This window comes from Trachypithecus francoisi, unplaced genomic scaffold, assembly GCF_009764315.1.
Source record: "Trachypithecus francoisi isolate TF-2019V2 unplaced genomic scaffold, Tfra_2.0 Lachesis_group3, whole genome shotgun sequence".
Classification (NCBI taxonomy): Eukaryota; Metazoa; Chordata; class Mammalia; order Primates; family Cercopithecidae; genus Trachypithecus; species Trachypithecus francoisi.
The window spans coordinates 112,786,537-112,808,559 of record NW_022681468.1 but is presented as its reverse complement, the minus strand read 5'-3'; the positions used below and the strand labels follow the sequence as shown (position 1 = coordinate 112,808,559).

The following is a 22,023-nucleotide window of genomic DNA, read 5'->3' as shown; positions in this document are numbered from 1 at the left end:
AGCTTGGGTTCTCTGTACACTGAAAACTAGAAAACATTGTTGAAAGAAATTGTAGCATGCACAAATAAGTAGAACGATATCCTATGTTCATAGATTGGAATAATTCATATTATTGAAATGTCCATACTGCCCAAAGCAATCTATAGGTTTAATAGAATTCCTATAAAAATTCCAACAGTGAGTTGGGTGCAGTGTCTTGAACCTGTAATCCAAGCTATTTGGGAGTCTTAGGCAGGAGAATTGCTTGAGCCCAGGGGTTCCAGACCAGCCTAGGCAACATAGCAAGACCCCCAACTCTAAAAAAATATTCAAAATTATCCAAGCATAATAGTGCATGCCTGTTGTCCCAGCCCCTCTGAAGGCTGAGGTAGAAGGATCACTTGAGCCCAGGTGTTTCAGGCTACAGTGAGCTATGATTGTGCTGCTGTACTCCAGCCTTGATGATGGAGTAAGACTCTCTCTAAACAAACAAAAATTCCAATGGCACTTTTCACAGAAAAAAAAATTCCTAAAATTTGTATGGAACCACAAAAGACCCCAGATAGCTAAAGCAATTTTGAGGAAGAAGAAAAAAAGCCAGAGGCATCACACTTTCTGATTTAAGCTATATTACAAAGCTATTATAATCAAAACCACATGGTCCTGGCATAAAAACAGGCTGACCAATGGAATAGAACAAAGAGCCCAGAAATAAACCCATGCCTTCGTAATCAACTAATTTTGCACCAAAGTGCCAAAAATACACAATGGGAAAAGGATAGTCTCTTTGATAGAAAAACTGGGAAAACTGGATATTCACATTAAAAAATTAAACTGAACGCTTATCTTGCACCATACATAAAAACAAAGCCCCTAGAGGAAAACATATGGCGAAAGCTCCTTGACATTGGTCTCAGCAGTGATATTTTGGAGCCAAAACCTCAGGCAACAAAAGCAAAAATAAACAAGCAGGAATGATATCAAATAAAAAGTTTCTGCACATCAAAGGAAACAACAAAATGAAAAGGCAACCTACAGAATGGAAGGAAATATGTTTTAGCAATATATCTGATAAGGAGTTAGATAAGGAGTTAAAATCCAGTAGATATAAGGAACCCATACAACTCAATATATAATATATAAGGAACCCATACAACTCAATATATAATACATAAGGAACCCATACAACTCAATATATAATACATAAGGAACCCATACAACTCAATATATAATATATAAGGAACCCATACAACTCAATATATAATATATAAGGAACCCATACAACTCAATATATAATATATAAGGAACCCATACAACTCAGTATATAATATATAAGGAACCCATACAACTCAGTATATAATATATAAGGAACCCATACAACTCAGTATATAATATATAAGGAACCCATACAACTCAGTATATAATATATAAGGAACCCATACAACTCAGTATATAATATATAAGGAACCCATACAACTCAGTATATAATATATAAGGAACCCATACAACTCAGTATATAATATATAAGGAACCCATACAACTCAGTATATAATATATAAGGAACCCATACAACTCAGTATATAATATATAAGGAACCCATACAACTCAGTATATAATATATAAGGAACCCATACAACTCAATATATAATATATAAGGAACCCATACAACTCAATATATAATATATAAGGAACCCATACAACTCAATATAATACATAAGGAACCCATACAACTCAATATATAATATATAAGGAACCCATACAACTCAATATATAATATATAAGGAACCCATACAACTCAATATATAATATATAAGGAACCCATACAACTCAGTATATATATATAAGGAACCCATACAACTCAGTATATAATATATAAGGAACCCATACAACTCAGTATATAATATATAAGGAACCCATACAACTCAGTATATAATATATAGGAACCCATACAACTCAGTATATAATATATAAGGAACCCATACAACTCAGTATATAATATATAAGGAACCCATACAACTCAATATAATATATAAGGAACCCATACAACTCAATATATAATATATAAGGAACCCATACAACTCAATATATAATACATAAGGAACCCATACAACTCAATATATAATACATAAGGAACCCATACAACTCAATAGCCCTGTTTAAAAAAAAAAAAAATGGGGCTGGGCATGGTGGCTCACGCCTGTAATCCCAGCACTTTGGGAGGCTGAGGCGGGCAGATCACAAAGTCAGGAGATCTTGACCATCCTGGCTAACATGGTGAAACCCCATCTCTACTAAAAATACAAAAAATTAGCCGGGCGCGGTGGCTGGCGCCTATAGTCCCAGCTACTCGGGCGGCCGAGGCAGGAGAATGGCGTGAACCCAGAAGGTGGAGTTTGTAGTGAGCCCAGATCTGGCCACTGCACTCCAGCCTGGGCGACAGAGCGAGACTCCGTCTCAAAAAAAAAAAAAAAAAAAAAAAAAAAAAAAGTTGAACTCATAGTAATAAGAGAGTAGAATGATAGTTACCAGGGGTTGCGGGGGTGGTTGGTGAGGGAGAAGAGGAGATATTGGTCAAAGGGTACAAATCTTCAGTTATAAAATGAATACATGCTGGAGACCTAATGTATTAGGTCTGTGACTAATAATGGTTAATAATAACCACCAGAGTGACTAATAGTGGTCAATAACAACATATTGTATGCTTACATTTGCTAAGAGAGGAAATCTCAAGTATTCTCATTACTACCAAACAAAAAAGATAATTATATGATGTGATCAATATGTTAATTACCTTGATTGTGGTAATCATTTCACAATGTATACATATATCAAAACATTACAGTTTATGTCTTAAATATATACAATTTTATTTGTCAGTCATCCCTCAGCTATGTAGGGGTGTAAAAAGAGCCTGGGTGCCACTTCTCCAGTTCTGGAATCATCTACCTCTAGTCTTTTTTATTTTATTTTATTTTTTAATTTAAGACAGTGCCGTGATCTGTTGCCCAGGCTGGAGCGCAGTGGCTCGATCATAGATCACTGCAGCCTCAAACTCCTCATCTCAAGTAGTTCTCCCACTTGAACCTCCAGAGCAGCTGACACTATAGGTGCAAGCCACCACACCCAACTAATTTTTGTATTTTTAGTAGAGATGAGATTCACCATGTTGGCCAAGCTGGCCTCTAACTCCTGATCTCAAGTTATCCACCCACCTCGGCCTCCCAAAGTGCTGGGATAACAGGCATGAGCCACCACACCTGGCCTGAAGTCTTCACTGCCTAAGTCACTACTAGGTATTCTGTTGTTTGCAAACAAAAGTATTTCTAACTGATATACCCTATCTCTGGTTCTTCAGCTTGGTCAGCATAGCTTCTGCGAATTCCAACACAGTAGCTTTGCAACCAGTTAACTTCATCTGCAAAATAGGGATAAAAATAACTACTTTACCTTGAGCAAAATTTCTGATTCAGTAGATCAGAGTGTGGTCAGTGGGTCAGCAGATGAATATCCTCTGGGAATTTGTTAGAAATGTACATTTTCGAACACCCCAGACATACTAAATTAGAAATTTCATGGGCAGAGCCAGCAAGCTGTTTTTAATAAGCCCTTCAGGTCATTATTCTGGTACATGAGAAGGTTTGAGAACCACTGATACAGAGGGTCAAGTGGAATGGTTGCATGTCAGAAACACCTGGGGAACTTAAACAGGTTCTCAAACTTCACCTGCAGAGTTCTGATTTAGCATTTCTGTGGTGCACCTATGAGTTTCTATTTCCCCAAAGATCCCCAGGTGATTCAGAGTAAAACCAGGCATGGGAAACACTGAAATGGGTATGAAAGCAGGTCATGTGTGCCATGGGGCCATCACTCAAGTAAGAGGTGATGAACAGACCTGAGGGTCTCTGGGGACAGATGAGTTGAATTCTGGCTTTTTTCAGGGGACTGACTACTTGATCTTAGTGGCCTTTTTCAGCCCTAAAATTCCAAGGTTGTTAGCTTAGGAAGGTTGAACTTGGCAGATCTCACTGGAACACATATATGAGTAAATACATAGACTCATGACCAACAAGTGGAAGAGACTGGAATTTGACTAAAGTCTTAAAAGCAGCCTTCCCACCCACCCAGTAAATCCAAAACAGGTTTTATTTTCTACTTTTACCAGGTTTATGAAACAGCAGGTTGGCACTTTGGATGTTCATTTTTAGACTGCTAGACTATGCCTGCTTCGTGCTAGGCTTGTGTTTTGAGGGTTATTTTGTTTGGGAAATATTATTTTTAAATAACAAACAGGCTTAGCGTTCCCATCGTCATAGAGAATTTTGCCTTCTAAAATGTGCTGCTTGTTATGGATTAAAACCTCCAGCTGAAGTCACCTGCTCATTGTCCATCTAAATATGATTTTATCTTCTTTTCCTCCCTCAACTTTGCCCTTGTACCGTTGAGGCCAATCGTTTCTTACCCTCTCCCACATCTCCTTTCCAGGAAAGTGCTGCCACTTTTTCAGGGAATCTGCTCCTTCACTCAACCCCTGCTGAGTGAATGAATGAATCCCTGGAGCTGCTTAAACAACCATAAGCACCTCGTTGATCATTTTGAAAGATACCAAAATGCTAATTTATTATTTTGAAACAAATAAAGGGGAGAAAGTTAAGCATTTTCCTTCTTTCCTTATATAAACCTTACCTTAGGCTAATCAAATAACTGAGGAGGGAAAGTCTGTCTGAATAGAAACTGACCAATGAAAAAAGGGACAATAAAATTAAAATATCACCATTTTCCAAACCTTAATGAATTAATTGATCTAGGAAGCAATTATTAAATGGCTGTTAGTATCATAAAAAGAGGGACAAGAAGACAGTATGTGTCTCCTATTGAAGTTATGGTACCACCTATGAAATCTTGCAAAAAAAATTGAACCTGAATCTGATTAGAGTCAATAAACTAATTAAAATTTATAGGAAATATAGGGGACAGAGGAACATGTTAGAAAACTGCTAAGGAGGCCAGGCACAGTGGCTCATACCTGTAATCCCAGCACTTTGGGAGGCAGAGGCGGGCAGATCACCTGAGGTAGGGAGTTCGAGACTAGCCTGGCCAACATGGAGAAACCCCATCTCTACTACAAATACAAAATTAGCCGGGTGTTGTGGCGCCTGCCTGTAATCCCAGCTACTCGGGAGGCTGAGGCAGAAGAATAACTTGAACCTGGGTGGTGGAGGTTGCAGTGAGCTGAGATCACACCATTGCACTCTAGCCTGGGCAACAAGAGCGAAACTTTGTCTCAAAAAGAAAAAGAAAAAGAAAACTGCTAAGGAAATACAATCACCATAATCCAGTCTGTGGGAAACATTATGAGACAAATGACCCAGTTTTGCCAATTAATTGCAAGGGAAAAAATGAGGTAGAGGAAGGGGAAACCTGTAGATTTAATAGACCCAAGAGTCGTATTAATCATAATGTGTGGCCTGTTTGGCTCCTGATTCAGTAAACCTTAAAAAATATATACAGGACAAATGGGGGAAATGTGAACAATGTCTGGATATTTAATGATATAAAGAAAATACTGGCCAGGCATGGTGACTCACTCCGGTAATCCTAGCACTTTGGGAGGCCAAGGCGGGAAGATTGCTTGAGACCAGCCTGGGCAACATACTGAGACCACCTCTCTACAAAAAATACAAAAATTAGCCGGGTGTGGTGGCTTGTGCTTTTCAGCTACTTGTCGGGGGATCACTTTTAGCCCAGGAGTTCGAGGCTGTAGTGAGTTACCATTGTACCACTGTACTCCAGTCTGGGCAGCAGAGTGAGACCCTGTCTCAAAAAAAAAAAAAAAGTGCCGGGTGCAGTGGCTCACGCCTGTAATTCCAGCACTTTCGGAGGCCGAGGTGGTTGGATCACTTGAGGTTAGGAGTTTAAGACCAGCCTGGCCAACATGGCGAAACCCCGTCTCTGCTAATAATATAAAAAAAATTAGCTGGGCATGGCGGCACACGCCTGTAATCACAGCTACTTGGGAAGCTGAGGCACAAGAATTGCTTGACCCAAGAGGTAGGGGTTGCAGTGAGCTGAGATTGTGCCAGCACACTCCAGCCTGGGTGACAGAGTGAAACTGTGTCTCAAAAAAAAAAAGAAAAGAGAAAAGAAAAGATTGTTGACTTGGGGATGATGATAGTTTTGTGATTACTTCTTTTAAAAGGAATCCTTCTCCTCGTTACCCTTAGAACTACATATTGCAATACAGGTGAATGAAATGGCATCTAGGATTTATTCCAAAGCAGTCCTGAGCAATGGAGACAGGCAGGAATACAGAAAAAAGACTGCCTGTGACCTGTTAACATTGACGTTGGGTGGTGGGGAACTAGAGGTCCATGATACAATTCTCTACAATTGTATATATTTGAAATTTTCCTTCCTAAAAAGTTACATTTATTTATTTATTTATTCATTCATTCATTCATTCATTCAGACGAAGTCTCGCTCAGTCGCCCGGGCTGGAGTGCAGTGGCGCGATCTGGGCTCACTGCAAGCTCCGCTTCCCGGGTTTTTGCCATTCTCTTGCCTCAGCCTTCCGAGTAGCTGGGACTACAGGCACTCGCCACCATGCCCGGCTGATTTTTTGTGTTTTAAGTAGAGACAGGGTTTCACCGTGTTAGCCAGGATGGTCTTGGTCTCCGGACCTCGTGATCCGCCTGCCTTGGCCTCCCAAAGTGCTAGGATTACAGGCGTGAGCAACCGCGCCCGGCCAAAAGTTAAATTAAAAAAAAATTTTCAAAATCTGCATTTCTTTTTTGTATGTTTTATATTGGCTATATTAATGTGGTAATTAATGTTTATTATTTATAAATAAAGATTTGTGAATTTTTACTTGTTCTTCACTACTAGAAATGTGCAAAAAGTTTGGAGTTTTGTATTTTTTAAATTTGCTTGCCCAGAGAGACAGGAAGGTCCGTGAAAGTAATGACCTTCCCATTATATTCCCCACAGGGCTAATACCTTGTGTAGCATGTAAAATACTAATTTGGGGCCAGGCATGGTGGCTCACGCCTGTAATCCCAGCACTTTGTGAGGCTGAGGTGGGTGGATTACCTGAGGTCAGGAGTTCGAGACCAGCCTGGCCAACGTGGTGAAACCTAAAAATACAAAAATTAGCTGGGCATGGTGGCAGGCACCTGTAATCCCAGCTACTTGGGAGGCTGAGGCAGGAGAATTGCATGAACCCGGGAGGCGGAGGTTGCAGGGAGCTGAGATCACACCACTGCTCACTGCTCTCCAGCCTGGGTAACAAGAGTGAAACTCTGTCTCAAAAACAAAACAAAACAAAGCAAAAAAGCCTCATTTGGGAATACAGCTTATTGTTAAAACACCATTCTGGAAAGAAGGATTGCTCACCTGGCTTCCCATTTATGGATATCTCAATCCTGACTTCATTGTCAGTTGAGTTTAGACACTCTATGTGATCAGTCTTAGTACTCAGAAGACTTTATTAACTTGAGGTTTTATAAAGAGAACATAAAAAGATTGAGACTGATTAAATCTATGTTCTGGAATTTTATAAGACTTAGTATAAAATGGATATGAAATCCCAGATACTATAGAAGACAGTTCTGTTTTTCATGCTTAGATCCTCCTTACTAAGAAATACTAAGGGAAAGTGAAGCTCTAAGTAAGATGTGGTTGCAAAACATCTGTCCATTTCTCCTTGGTGTTGGCTCTGAGCCTTTGTCCCTTGCTTCTACTGCCCCACAAACATCTGGTGTGGATATGGTTGATGGCTTCCTCCTTGGAGGCCCTTCTGCTTTTAGAGAGCTCTCTATCTCTTTTAATTCCAATTGCCCTAAGTTCAGACTTCTGCAGGATTTCCTTAAGTTTCTTTAACTTGAGCACTCTCTTTTCTTAATTACACATTGCTTAAAGGAACTTCCTTGCTCCTTTAAGAACCTGGGTTCTGAGTTATTTTGTCTGTATCTTCTGCTGGGCTGCCCTGTCTCCCGGAAGACTTCTAGATGGTACTGTAGCACTGGTTGATAGAAAAGTATATGCTGTTTACCAGTCCAATTTTTTTTCTTTTTTCTTTTGAGACGGAATCTCGCTCTGTCGCCCAGGCTGGAGTGCAGTGGCGTGATCTCGGCTTACTGCAAGCTCCGCCTCCCGGGTTCTTGCAATTCTCCTGCCTCAGCCTCTCCAGTAGCTGGGACTACAGGCATCCACCGCCACACCTGGCTAATTTTTTGTATTTTTAGTAGAGACGGGGTTTCACCGTGTTAGTCAGGATGGTCTCGATTTCCTGACCTTGTGATCGCCCGCCTCGGCCTCCCAAAGTGCCGGGATTACAGACATGAGCCACCCAGTGCACCTGGCCTACTCATCCAATTTTTAAGAGGAAATACTATATTCAGCCATCTAAATGTGTTGGAATATACTCAGGTTCAACAGACTATGCCCTTTTAATTTATAAAAAAAAAAATTATTATGGGCAGGGCACAGTGGCTCAGCCTGTAATCCCAGCACTTTGGGAGGCCAAGGTGGGTAGATCACTTGAGATCAGGAGTTTGAGAGCAGCCTGGCCAACATGGCAAAACCCTGTCTCTACTAAAAATACAAAAGTAGCTGGGTGTGGTGGCACATGCCTGTAGTCCCAGCTACTTAGGAGGCTGAGGCATGAGAATCACTTTAACCCAGGAGGTGGAGGTTGCAGTGAGCCAAAATTGCGCCACTCCACTCCAGCCTGGGAGACAGAGCAAGACTCTGTCTCTCAGATAATGATAATAATAATTATTATTATTACTGGCCAGGCACAGTGGCTCACGCCTGTAATCCCAGCACTTTGGGAGGCTGAGGTGGGTTGATCACTTGAGCTCAGGAGTTTGAGACCAGCCTGGGCAATACAGCAAAACCCCGACTCTACCAAAAGTCCAAAAAATTAGCTAAGTGTAGGCCGGGCGCGGTGGCTCAAGCCTGTAATCCCAGCACTTTGGGAGGTCGAGACGGGCGGATCACGAGGTCAGGAGATCGAGACCATCCTGGCGAACATGGTAAAACCCCGTCTCTACTAAAAAATACAAAAAACTAGCCAAGCGAGGTGGCGGGCGCCTGTAGTCCCAGCTACTCGGGAGGCTGAGGCAGGAGAATGGTGTGAACCCGGGAGGCGGAGCTTGCAGTGAGCTGAGATCCGGCCACTGCACTCCAGCCTGGGCGACAGAGTGAGACTCCGTCTCAAAAAAAAAAAAAAAAAAAAAATTAGCTAAGTGTGGGAGTATGTGCCTATAGTCCCAGCTGAGGCTGAGGTAGAGGGTCACTTGAGCCCAGGAGGTCAAGGCTGCAGTGAGCCAAGATCGCACCACTGCACTCCAGCCTGGTGACGGAGTGAGACCCTGTCTAAACATAAGTAAATGAATAAATTAAGCTGGGCATGGTGCCTCACCCCTGTAATCCCAGCACTTTGGGAGGCCGAGGTGGGCGGATCACCTGAGGTCAGTAATTCGAGACCAGCCTGACCAACGTGGAGAAACCCCGTTTCTACTAAAAATACAAAAAAAATTAGCTGGATGTGGTGGTGCATCCCTGTAACCTCAGTTACTTCTGGAGGCTGAGGCAGGAGAATTGTTTTAACCCAGAAGGCAAGGTTGCACTGAGCCAATATTGCACCATTGCACTCCAGCCTGGGCGACAAGAGTGAAACTCCATCTCAAAAAAATAAATAAATAAAATAAATGATAATAATGAAATCCAACACTTACATAGTACTTACTAAGTGTCAGGCACTATGCTATTATCTTACAGGCGTGACCTCATGTAGTTAGTTCTGTTATTATCCCTATTTTTCAGGTGGGGAAACTGAAGATGGGGGTGTAAGTAGCTCACTCCAGGTCACAGAGCTAGTAAGTGGGAGTGAGGCTCTGACTGTGGCAGCCCAGCTCCAGGGTCTATTCTTTCTACTCTCAGAATGAGCTGAGAGAAGAGAAAAGCCTGCACGAAAAGGCAGAACTACCAGAAGGGAAAGGGAAGTGGGAGAAAAAATACATGGAAAACATTTGAGATTTTTTAGATAAACCTTATTTTGAAGCTTCTCAAAGCTGCAGTATAAAGGGACACTGTTTTGGGGGGCACAGCCGTTTAGTGGGAAGAACTGTGGATAAGAAGTCAGAGAACCTGGGCACTAACCTGGCTCTTCTACCATCTCTGTGACACAAAAAAGTCATTTTGTCACTCTGGCCTTGTTTCCTCATCTAAAAAAGAGAAATTATGTTTATTATTACCCTTCCATAGGGTAATTGTAAGAATCTATTCAACATTACTTTGAAGAAAAGTGCTAGATGGAAGAAAGTTCTAAGGACTCCCATTTTTAGATGAGCTTAGGAGGACTTTGGTTTGGCATCTGAAGGTAATAAGTTCCTATTTTTGTTTTCAGGGCACTATATTTGTATGTGTCTTGTAGAACCCACGCTTGGAAATGCTGACAGCAGGCTTCAGGACAGCTGAGCCCCACTAAACACCAAGAAAACCCATGGCTCTGGCTGCATCTTTCAACATGACCAATCCACAGTAAGTAATGCTGGGATCTGCTCTCTGGATCCAGAACTGTGGCTATAAATCTCCCAGAAGATGAAGATCTTCTAATTTAGGCAACCACTATGTACATTTCCTTTAGCAGGAGGCCACAGAAAATGGAGAAACCTTTCAAAAGCAAGACTCAAGACAAGATTAGGAAGCTCTGAAGGTGAATTAACAAAATGGGAATTGCAAGGAAATTTAGAAATCTAAGAGGGTTTCTAAAACCAGGCTTTATGAAACCTGGGGCAGAATTCTTAAGGGAGAATTGCTTTCAGTTCCCAAAACCTGAGATGCCATATGAACCAACCACTTAATCTTACCAAGCACCTGCAAGGTGGTCACTTATTTTGTGTTTTGCAAGTGGTTGGTATGAATACTAAGATGAAAACAGCACTCCTTCTATTACACCACACTGTCCTGGCCTATCTAGATATGGGCCTGACTGCTCTGTCATCTGGAGTATGAATCTGTTATCTGTTGACACAGTAATGCTGTGTACAACCAACCATAGAACCTTAGCAGAATACAACAAAAAATGTTTATTGCTCACATGTCTGGGGTACTCAGCTAGACAGTTCCTCTGATCTTGGCTGGGATGGCTTTTAAATGTGGATCATAGCTGGCTGTCGGCTGATCTACAGGAGGCTGGACTCTGCTCCACGTCTCTTATCCTCCAGTAGGCTAGGCTGCTCACCCTCTCATGGATGATGTTGGAGGTACAAGAGCACAGGCGGAAATTCACAGAGCCTTTTCATGCCTCTGCTGGTGTCTAACCTGGCTCTTCTACCATCTAACTCCTGTTGGCAAAAACGAGTCACATGGCTGAATGCTGAATTAAGGGTTAGGAAAATACATTCTTTCTTTTGATGGAAAGAGCTGTGGAGTTATATGCCAAAGGGCATGGGCTCAAGGAGAAGTAACGAATGGAACCATTAATCCATTTTGTCTACCCTACCATTCTTTGTATCTAAGAAAAGGGTATAGGCTAAATATAGCCTATATACTGTGGGACCTTCACTTCACCAGAAGAGGCCTTGTCTCTCTGCTGAGATGACCACCACATGGCCAGAGATGGTGCCAGGCCTCTGTGACCACTGATGGGAGGGGAACGTGAGACAGAAACGTTGGAAAGGCAGAAATAGTTTGTTCGCACTTCTCAGAGCCATATCCTGTTAATTTCTATCCATGAACACCTTATTAATCAGAAAGTTCTCTGTTTAGTTCAGCGATCCATAGTTTCCTTGAGTCGTCCAGAAGAAAAGAGAGAACAAATTCAACTCAGCATCTGCTTTTTGGGAAACATCTGGGGGAGCTGGGATTCCCCCCATACACACCCACGCTTTTATATAAATTGTTGAGAAACATTGAAACCTCATATTCTATGACTGTTTCATTTAAAGATCTTGAGTCATTTTGTAAATGTCACACAATGATGAGTACTATTATCTGTGCTTGACAAGTAGCAAAAAGCAAAGGTTTAAATAAGGCCTACAAATGAGAATCGGGCATTAGAAATTACTTGGTGAATTCAGGTGGTCTAGGCAGCCAGTCTGTGGCATTCAAATAAGAAACTCATTTTCCCCTTAATTATCGGATAATCCAAGCAAAAGAGAAGTAGGTAGATTAATCTCTGAACTTCCTGGATAACTGCAGCTGTGTTTTGCTTTTGTTTTTCTTTTGAGACAGAGTTTCACTCTTGTTGCCCAGGCTGGAGTGCAATGGCCCAATCTCAGCTCACTGCAACCTCCACCTCCTGGGTTCAAGCGATTCTCCTGCCTCAGACTCCCAATTAGCTGGGATTACAGGCATGCGCCACCACATCCGGCTAATTTTGTGTATTTTTAGTAAAGATGGTTTCACCATGCTGGTCAGGCTGGTCTTGAACTCCTAACCTCAGGTGATCCACCTGCCTTGGCCTCCCAAAGTGCTGGGATTGCAGGCGTAAGCCACCACGCCCGGCCTGCAGCTATGTATTGTTGGTTAGATTTCAGTGGTTGTTGGAAAAGTTTAGAATTTAGAGCTCCCCCACAAATATAGGGACTTGTCACTCCAGAGCTCCTCCAATATTCTCCATATGTCTGTTATCCATGTCAGATCACAGAGTGAGAAGGAACAGCCCTTAGGAATATTCTATTTTACCTCCTCATGCTTTGATTGGAGAAACTGAGGTTCAGGAGGAGCCCTGCAGAAGTTGGCATTCAAGCCAGCACCAGAGCCCAAGAACAGTTTACAGCAGACAGGGCTGCCATCTCAGTATTAAAACTGGGCCCTCATTATCCTGGGCACTGACCCTCAATGTTCCCTCCAATATTTAAATTTTACTCCTTGCCATTATACTATTGTTCCTTTCTAACTTTCATTGTTTGGACAAGGGCTCACTCTTGTGCCTACAGGATGAGATAGGGTCAAGGACATACTGGACAGACCAAAGATGGTGCCCCAGGAAGCTAAAGGAAAGTTTTCTAGTCCAGCATCTCTGGACAGGGTTGCTGTGGGTGTTTGGGCAGGACAGTTTTTAGTTGTTATGGACACATTGCAGAATGTGTAGCGTCCCCAGCCCTACTTAAATGTTAATAGCAACCACCTGTGGTCATGGTGGCAACTAAAAATACCTCCACAAATTGCCAAATACCCCCTGGTAGATTGGGAGGTGGTACTGCCCTGGCTGAGATGCCCAGGAATGCCACTGGAGTGGTCAGTTATTGGCAGTGCCCAAGGTGAGCCTGACAGTAACACAGGAAGAGACCCACAACCCCTCAGACATTGGATCAAGTGACTCCCATCCTGTATTCCCAACCTTAAGAAGAGACATATGGTAGGACCAGTTCAAGTAGGAAGGGAGTGGCTACCAGGGACAACTGGAGCCTCCTGTCCTCACCACCCCAAGGCCCACTAGGTCTCTGCAAGTCTCCATGTAGGCTCCTCTATCACCACAGTACATCCAGTTGTGAACAGAAACCTGTTTTCTCTACTGTGGAATAGAGAATAGAAACATTTCAAAACACCTTTACAAAGAAACTCAGGAGACAACTTAAAAGAATATCTTACTCCCATATAGAGTCCAGTGACCCAGAGTCCTAAAAGTCTAAGCCATAGTTTTGCTGGCTGGCAGTTATCCATCTGGGTCTTTACCTCCCCTTCATGAAGGACCCTGCCCCACTAAAGCTCATATTTTCAGGTCTGAGCACTTCCTCTTCCCATTCTCCCACTTTTCCCCAACCACTGAAAGAGATGGGACTGTTAGGGCCTCAGTCCAGTCCTCGGGTGGCCAAGAGGGAAGAGGGGCAACCTTAAGCTTCCTCAGCCCTGCACCAGCATAGCAGCATTCTCCTTCCTTTCCTTGAGGAATGGAAGAATTTTTTGGCCCTTGAAGATAACTCTTTCCCATTGTTCCTCCTCTCCAACCCAGGCCTGCCATAGAAGGAGGAATTTCTGAAGTTGAGATCATCTCCCAACAAGTAGACGAAGAAACCAAGAGCATTGCTCCTGTGCAGCTGGTGAACTTTGCCTATCGGGACTTGCCTCTGGCTGCTGTCGATCTCTCCACGGCGGGCTCGCAGCTCCTGTCAAATCTGGACGAAGATTACCAAAGAGAAGGGTAGGTGCTGGGACCATTGAGCTAGCTAAGAAGTCCCTGGGTTAGGCCGGGTGCAGTGGCTCACGCCTGTCATCCCAGCACTTTGGGAGGCCGAGGCAGGCAGATCGCCTGAGGTCAGGAGTTTGAGACCAGCCTGGCCAACATGGTAAAACCCCGTCTCTACTAAAAATACAAAAATTAGCTGAGCGTGGTGGCGCAGCCCTGTAATCCCAGCTACTCAGGAGGCTGAGGCAGGAGAATTGCTTGAACCCGAGAGGTGGAGGTTGCAGTGAGCTGAGATTGCACCATTGCGCTCCAGCCTGGGCGACAAGAGTTTTGACAAGAGTAAAAACTCTTGTCTCAAAAAAATAAAAATAAATAAAAAATTTAAAAAAGGCCCTGGGTTTATATGGATATCTTCCAAGCAGCAGCAGCCAAGATGAGAGATGCTAACTAGTGAGACAGCAGAGGTTCACAGCAGACCACTCAGGCCCTTTTCCTACTCACACATTAGTTCCTCAGAAAAAGGTAATGGGCACAGAAAATACCTGCCAGATGACCTCTTAGGTGACCTCTTAGGAGAGTCATAAAATTTATTTTAGGGCTGAGGCACTCCTTAATGACCCATCCACTCCCCTCTTGGGAAGGAGGAGACCCACAGTGATTTGGGACTTGCCCAAGGTCACAGAGCCCATAAGGGATGGACTTGAGCTGCACTTTCTCTTTATGAAGCAGACTCTCACTAGGAAGCGACCAGGAAGAATGTACCCTGCATGCAGGAACATGCTTAGGATGTAAGGGAATCTAGAGAATTCGGCTAGGAGGCATGCGGAATATGCGGGTCTGCAATTCAAAAAGGTGGTCCTTACCTCCTCCTACTTAGTTTGTCAGTCAGCTTGGATGCCTTCATTTCCCAATTCACTTCTCATTACCCTGGTCTGTCTTACAAACATACTTCCTGAAGGTGAGTGGTAGAGGGCAAGAGCTAGGTGGGGCAGGGGAGACACACCAGTTTGATGTCCTAATTTTCATGGAGCTTGGTGGCGTAGCTGAAGGCCAAAGAGGGGTAGGAACAGGTCCTAGGGTCACACAGCAGATCAGACTTCCGACTCTGACAAGGGCTTTCCCTAGCCTCACCCTGTGGCTCTTAGACACAGCATTGTAAATACTGGCAGGACCTTAGGAGCCAGTTCTGGACTTTTCTTTCCTGGGTGCCGGTAAACACTTTGGAACATGCTGGCTGCTTTGAATACAAAAATGAAGGGTTGTCAGGTATTTTAGAAGCAAACGAGAAGCCTTAGCTAAAGCTAAATTTGTAGAGCTTGGATTCCCTGGGCTTGTTTCTGGAAGGAGCTTCCCACTTCCTGAGATAAACTGCCTAACAATGGTGAAACCACATACCTTTTTTTGCAGAAACTACACCCCAGTGGCTTTCTCTGAAAATGTAATTTTTCCAAGTATTGTGCATATTGTCATCAGGACACTGGAAAAGAAAGGATAGGCAAGCAGATTGGAGGCAGCTAAGGGACACCTGCTGTGGCAGTGCTGTCCTGAGCTCTGTCAAGTCCTTACCATCTTGAAGGCCGGGCTAAAACCTGAGGCTTCTGGGCCAGGGCCAGCTTCATGCACATGTGACCTGTGCAGTAGCACAGACCCCCGTGCTTAGAAGGGCCCCAACACTTGGCTAAATGCTCTGCGGCTGCTGTCTTGAAATTCTTAAGGAGCCCCACATTTTCACTGGGCTCTGCAAATGATGTAACTGGTGGGTCCTTCTCTGAGCACCCAGCAAGTCACTGCGCCACTGCTCTCTGGTGGTCAAAAGCAGTAGTGCAGCCTTCTAACATGCCCTAGCTATTTCGGAGAATTCATTTCCTGCCCTGGCCTGAGCCTGTTAGGCCCTTTTCACGTGGGGAGTAGGATGGTATGGAGAGAAGTGGAGAAACCTCGGGGGATTCTGGTTCGGAGCAAAGCAGTGTCCACATGTGCCCCCTGCGGGTGTTATGGCACCGCGGGTGGACCTATGGGTGTTCCCCCACCAGATGTACCACACTGTGATGTACCCCCTTTCAGGGGTCCTGCGCTGTGGTGTACCCCTTTCCAGGTGTCCCCTGTGTATCACTCCCTAGCCTGAACCCCAAGGCTGGCAGAGGCTTTGCCTTATCATTCAATTTGCCTCTAAATTGAGCCTTTGCAAGGTTTCTTTCCAAACAAACGAATCCAAATGAAGCGCCTGCAAGGCAGAGAGGCCCTTGATTTAATTTGAATCTCCAGGTGTGCCCAGAAAAGCTGTTACCACTGGGTAAATAGGAAGCAGCCTAGGGAAAGGATTTGCCTCACTGCTGGAGCTCTCAGCTGGGGGCCCCGATTGGCAGCCAGACGGCTTCCTGGAGGAAGGAAGCACAGGCACAGGACCGAAGCCAGGGGAAACTGAAGCGAAGCAAAATCCCACTGCGAGGGAGGAACGACCTCTCTCCGCCAGGCCTCTTGGCTCTTGCTGCATATCCTGGGGTTTTCCCAAAATGTCCAACCCTGTCCTTTCTGGGGCAATGTAAAACAAAAGGAAGAGTCCTCATTTACAGCTCTGAGCTTGGTTTCAGTCTTGTCCAAAATCTCTCTTCCTACAAAGGCCAGTGTTATGTATAGGAATGAACCTTTTCTGTAGGGAATGAAGAGACCTCAGGGACTCCAGCAAAAAAGTGCTCCGTGGCCCCACTGCCCGCCTCCCAGTGCCCTTGAGCTCTGTGATGTTTCAGGGCTTTTCGGTTTCCCTGAATCTGAGACTGTTAGAGCTGGAAGAGACCTAAACGCATCCATTCTAAACATTCTCAAAGACAGCAGGGCCCAGGGAGTACAAGGAACTTGCCCAAGGTCACACAATGACAGAGACGGGGGCAGAGCGTGATAGTTCATGCCTGTAAGCCCAGCAATTTGGGAGGCTGAGGTGAGAGGATCACTTGAGCCCAGGAGTTCAAGACCAGCCTGTGCAACATGGCAAAACCCCATCTCTACAAAAAAAAAATTAGCCGGGCATGGTGGCACGTACCTGTCATCCTAGCTGCTCAGAGGCTGAGGTGGGAGGATCACTGAGCCCAGAAGGTTGAGGCTTTAGTGAGCTATGATTGCTCCATTGCACTCTAGCCTGGGCAACAGAGTGAGACCCTGTCTCAACAACAACAAAAAATGACAGACACAGGAATAGAGCCCAATCTGTATGCTCCTGATCCCTTGATCCTGGCTAGCAGCACTGGGCTTCCATTTCTCAGCCATCCCTTTCCAACATCACGGTGACTGTGGGTAACATGCATTGCCCATCTGATTCTGCTTCTAGCTATCCTGTCCAATGCCTTTAACTTCTCAGTTTACTTTTTTTTTTTTTTGAGACAAAGTCTTGCTTTGTACCCCAGGCTGGAGTGTAGTGGCATAATCTTGGCTCACTGCAACCTCTGTCTCCCAGGTTTAAGTGATCCTCCCACCTCAGCCTCCTGAGTAGCTGGGATTACAGGCGTGTGCAACCATGCCCAACTAATTTTTTTTTTTTTTTTTTTTTTTTAGTAGAGACGGGGTTTCACCATGTTGCCCAGGCTGGTCTCAAACTCCTGACCTCAAGTGATCTGCCTACCTCTGCTGGGATTACAGGCGTGAGCCACAGTGCCTAGCCTCAATATGCTTTTTTTTTTAAAGCATTTTTTAAAAACGTGATAAAATACATGTAACAAAATGTACCATCTTAACCATTCCTAAGTGTAAGCATCAGTGGCATTAAGGACATCACACTGTTGGGTAGCTATAACCAGCATGCATCTCCAGAACTCTTCTTCTTGCAAAATAGAAACTCTATACCCAGTAAACAATAGCTCCCTGTTCCCCCACTCCTCCAGCTGCTGGAAACCACTACTCAACTTTCTGTCCCTTTGGATTTGGCTACTCTAAGTGCCTCCTGTAAGTGAAATCATGCAGTATTTGTCCTTTTATAACTGGCTTATTTTGCTTAGCATAATGTCCACAAGGTTCATCCATGTTGTAGCATGTGTCAGAATTTCTTTCCTTTTTAAAACTGAATAATCGTCCACTGTGTGACTATACCACACTTCGCTTATGCATTCATCTGTCAATGGACACACCCCACACTGGACTGCTTTTTCTCAAATGTGTCCATATTTTAGCTATTGTGAATAGTGTTGCTATGAACATGCCTGTACAAATATCTCTTCAAAACGCTGCTTTCAGTCCGGGTGCAGTGACTCATGCCTGTAATCCCAGCATTTTGGGAGGCTGAGGCAGGCAGATCACTTAAGATCAGCAGTTTGAGAGCAGCCTGGTCAACATGGCAAAACCCTGTCTCTACTAAAAATACAAAAATTAGCCAGGTGTGGTGGCGCACACCTGTAATCCCTGCTACTTGGGAGGCTGAGGCAAGAGAATCACTTGAACCTGGGAGGTGGAGGTTGGAGTGAGTTGAGATCACACCACCACTGTACTCCAGCCTGGGTGACAGAGCAAGACTCTGTCTCAAAATAATAATAATAATTAATAATAATAATACCCTGCTTTCAGTGCTTTTGGGTATATATCCAAAAGCAGGAATTGCTGACTCACACGGTAATTCTATTTTTGACTTTTCGAGGAACTGCCATACTGCTTTCTGTAGTGGCTGCTGCACCGTTTTACATTCCACCCAACAGTGCATGAGGGCTCTGATTTCTCCTTGTCTTCACCAACACTGGCTATTTTCCATTTTGTTGATAGCAGCCTTCCTAATGGGTGTGAGGTGGTTTGGTATGCTTTACATCCATGAAAGTCCTGCAGGGTGAGGAAGAAGGAGCAGTCGCCTTGGTGTGGGGTCAGAACCTTATCTTGGCCAAGCTCCTTGACTTGCCTAGAAAGAAGCCCTTTGTCCTCCAGATAGCTGCTTAGCAGAGCCCAAATAGCAGAGCTGTCTGCTGCTCCTCTCTTCACCTCTGCACTCAGGCTGCCGAGGGCTCAGGGAGGAAAATCATATGACTGTGCAGACTGGGTGCCTCCCTAGACTCAAGGTCTCCAGCCACGACTTGATTCTCAGTTTTGCCTGGCAGTCCTCCTCTATGGTCCTGCTTAGTCCCAAGGTGGCCAGTTCTGATCGCTTGTGTCTGCCTCAAGTCCCGTCTTTCTTGCCCTCAGCAGATGATCTCCTCTCCTAGTACCCTCAGAAAGTAGGCACAGTCGTGGATGGGCACCGCACCCCGTCTCTTCCTTCCTCCCTTTTACGGCCTGCCCCATTCCTTGAGCTCTGATTGCCTTCCCCTCCCACCTTCTCAGGCACCTGCTCCATCAGTTACCTCCTCACCCCATGTCATCACACTCCAGTCTCATGTCCTCCTCTGACTCCACCTCCCTGCTAGGTACCATTACCTCTCTTTTTCTTTGAAGTCAAACTTCTTGAAAGCCTCGAGACACTTGCCACCTCCTCTTTGCCCCTCCCATTCATGTCTCAGTCTGCTGCAGTCCAGCTTCAGTCTTGTCCATACCACGGAAACTGTTCTTAAGGGCATCAGCCACTTCCTTGTTGCTACGATCCTTATCTCTGTCCAGCATTTGAAACTGTCAGCCACTCCCTCCCTCTCCAGCCGCCTTGTGTCTGCTGTTATAACCATGATCTCCTGATTTTCTTTTTTTATTTAATTTTTTAAATAGAGACAGGGTCTCACCATGTTGCCCAAGCTGGTCTTGAACTCTTGGGCTCAAGTGATCCTCCTGCCTCAACCTCCCGGAGTGCTAGGGTTACAAGCGTGAGCCACCATGCCCAGCCCCTCTCCTGATTTTCCTCTTCCTCCTCTGGCTGTTCCTTCCACGCCTTTTAAAAATTGTTTGAGGTTCCTCTGCTTGTTCTTTAAATGTTGGGTACTTTGTTTTCTGCCTTTGGCCATTTTCACTCTACTAATTTTACACACTGGGTAATTTCATCCATTCCCATTACTTAAATTAATCTCCTTCAACTGGTAACATTCAAAGTCGTGTCTCTAGCCTAGATCTCTCTCTAACTCCCAACTTATATCCAGCTACTTCCTGAACATATTCACAGGGATCCCAAACGTATCTCGGAATCCTGATGAGCGTCTGTGGAATGATCTATTCTTTTGCCTCTGAGTTGGCTGCATACTTGAGAGGACAAATGTTCTTGTCTCACCCCAGTCATTGCTAAAAACTGCCTTTTTAGTGACAGCACTCAAATCCAGCCTGAGCAACAATGGCCTGCCTGTCCTGGCCATCTCAAACCCTGCAAGCCCCAGACTGAACTGTCTTTTCTCAATATGTATTTTCTATGACCCCTAACCAGTAGAACCTAGACCTCACCCACCCATCACTACCAAAATGAGCAACATGAATTTCAGCTCATTAACAAGCACCTAAGTCTCCTTCCTGCTGCAACAGGTACCAGTGGGTTCCAAAATGCCCCAAAGCTACATGAAGCCTGCTGTGGTCACATCTAGTCACCTATAGTCAACCGTAGTCATCCTGGAGTCTGTGTTCCTCCTCCCTTGCTCTGGCTCCCTCCTGACCATGTCCAGTGCCCATGAAGCTATTGCTGCCAATGGTGTCCCTTCTGGGAGTGCCAGTGCCAAGTGGAGGGGATTCAGAAACCCAAAGCCCATGCAGTGTGAGCTCCATGCAGAGTGAGGAAGGAAAGCTACCCCCATGACAAGCCTGTACCATGTTGTCAATGCACGACTATGGCCCTAGCTCCAGTCCTATGTGCCTCTGGCCTTCACCACTCTACACCCAGATCTCCAGTTCAACCCAAGAAGCTGGGCTGGCACATCATGCCTGCTGCATCATCTGCCTCTCCCCCACTGCCTCTACCCCCACCCCCAACCAGGTGCCTCCCTCCCTCAATAGTGATCACTCAGAAACCTTCATGCATGTCCACAGAGGTGAACAGACACTCAGGAGAAGAGGAGAAGCGGAACAGGGGAGGTATCTGCACCCCAGCTGAGCCGCCCACAATGCCCTGTTACGTGGATAACCTGAGGGGCCAGCTTGATGTCTTCTCCCTCATGCCTCATACTCCATCATCTCTAAGTCTTATAAATTTCTACTGCCATAATAATATCTCTTCTCTACGCTATTCTCATGAAGAACTGGTAACTCCATCAGCCAGTTGTTTTGGACTGCATGTAACAGAAAACCCACCTCACACTCACTGGTCCAGGTACCATGGAGTCCAGGGCAAGGGTGGCTTTGAAGTTGGTCCAGAGACTCACCAGTGCCAACAAGAACCAGATTCCTTTCATCTCTGCACTCTGCCTGGCCGCAGTGTCGACTTCATCCTTATGCTGTAAACTTCATCCCATGGCTTCCGAGAGCCATGTGACCCCCAACATGTGGAACCTGGACCTCACCAACCCATTACTACTAAAATGAGCCATATGTGTACTTCGGCTCATTTACAAGCACCCCAGGCCTGCTTCCTGCTGTGACAGGAACCAGCCATTTCCACTGGTTCCCTCCGAGAGGGCTGCCTGTGGTCATCAGGCCACATCCTTCCTCATTCATGTCTGACAAGTGAAAGTGGCTGCCCATCACTCTCTTCTAGGAGCAACAAAGAACTTTCCCAGAAGCCTCTAGAAGCTCTCTCCTTCATGTGTCTTTGGCTAGAATTGGGTCGCATGGCAAGGCACAGGGGAAAATCCGTAAGCCAATCAGGCCCACCCCTTGAACTGTATCATTTCGCAAAGTACATTACTGTTACTCCAGTGGGACGGGGTAGTGTGAACATTAGCAAGAGAATTATCCACAGCTTTTAAGGAAGCCAGTTCTCCTTTCATAGCCTTCAGTCTCGAATTAGCTCTTAATTTCATCCAGCCTCTCTAGATATTGTTTGGTTTGGAAAAGCTCTGCCTTCTTAGTCTGTTTCTTCAATGACTTGGTCAGTTGATGCT

General features: G+C 44.7%; 1 protein-coding gene across 2 annotated transcripts in view; it reads left to right on the top strand.

Moving 5' to 3' along the window:
• The window catches only part of TMEM266 (transmembrane protein 266), a 151,846-nt gene that overhangs the window by 69,232 nt on the left and 60,591 nt on the right, over positions 1–22,023 (top strand). For both annotated transcript variants that reach the window (XM_033189321.1, XM_033189322.1), the window contains 2 exons: positions 10,388–10,521; positions 13,940–14,128. In XM_033189321.1, the coding sequence (XP_033045212.1) occupies positions 10,484–10,521; positions 13,940–14,128 (227 nt within the window). In that variant the 5' untranslated portion in view covers positions 10,388–10,483. The remainder of the gene's footprint in view (positions 1–10,387; positions 10,522–13,939; positions 14,129–22,023) is intronic.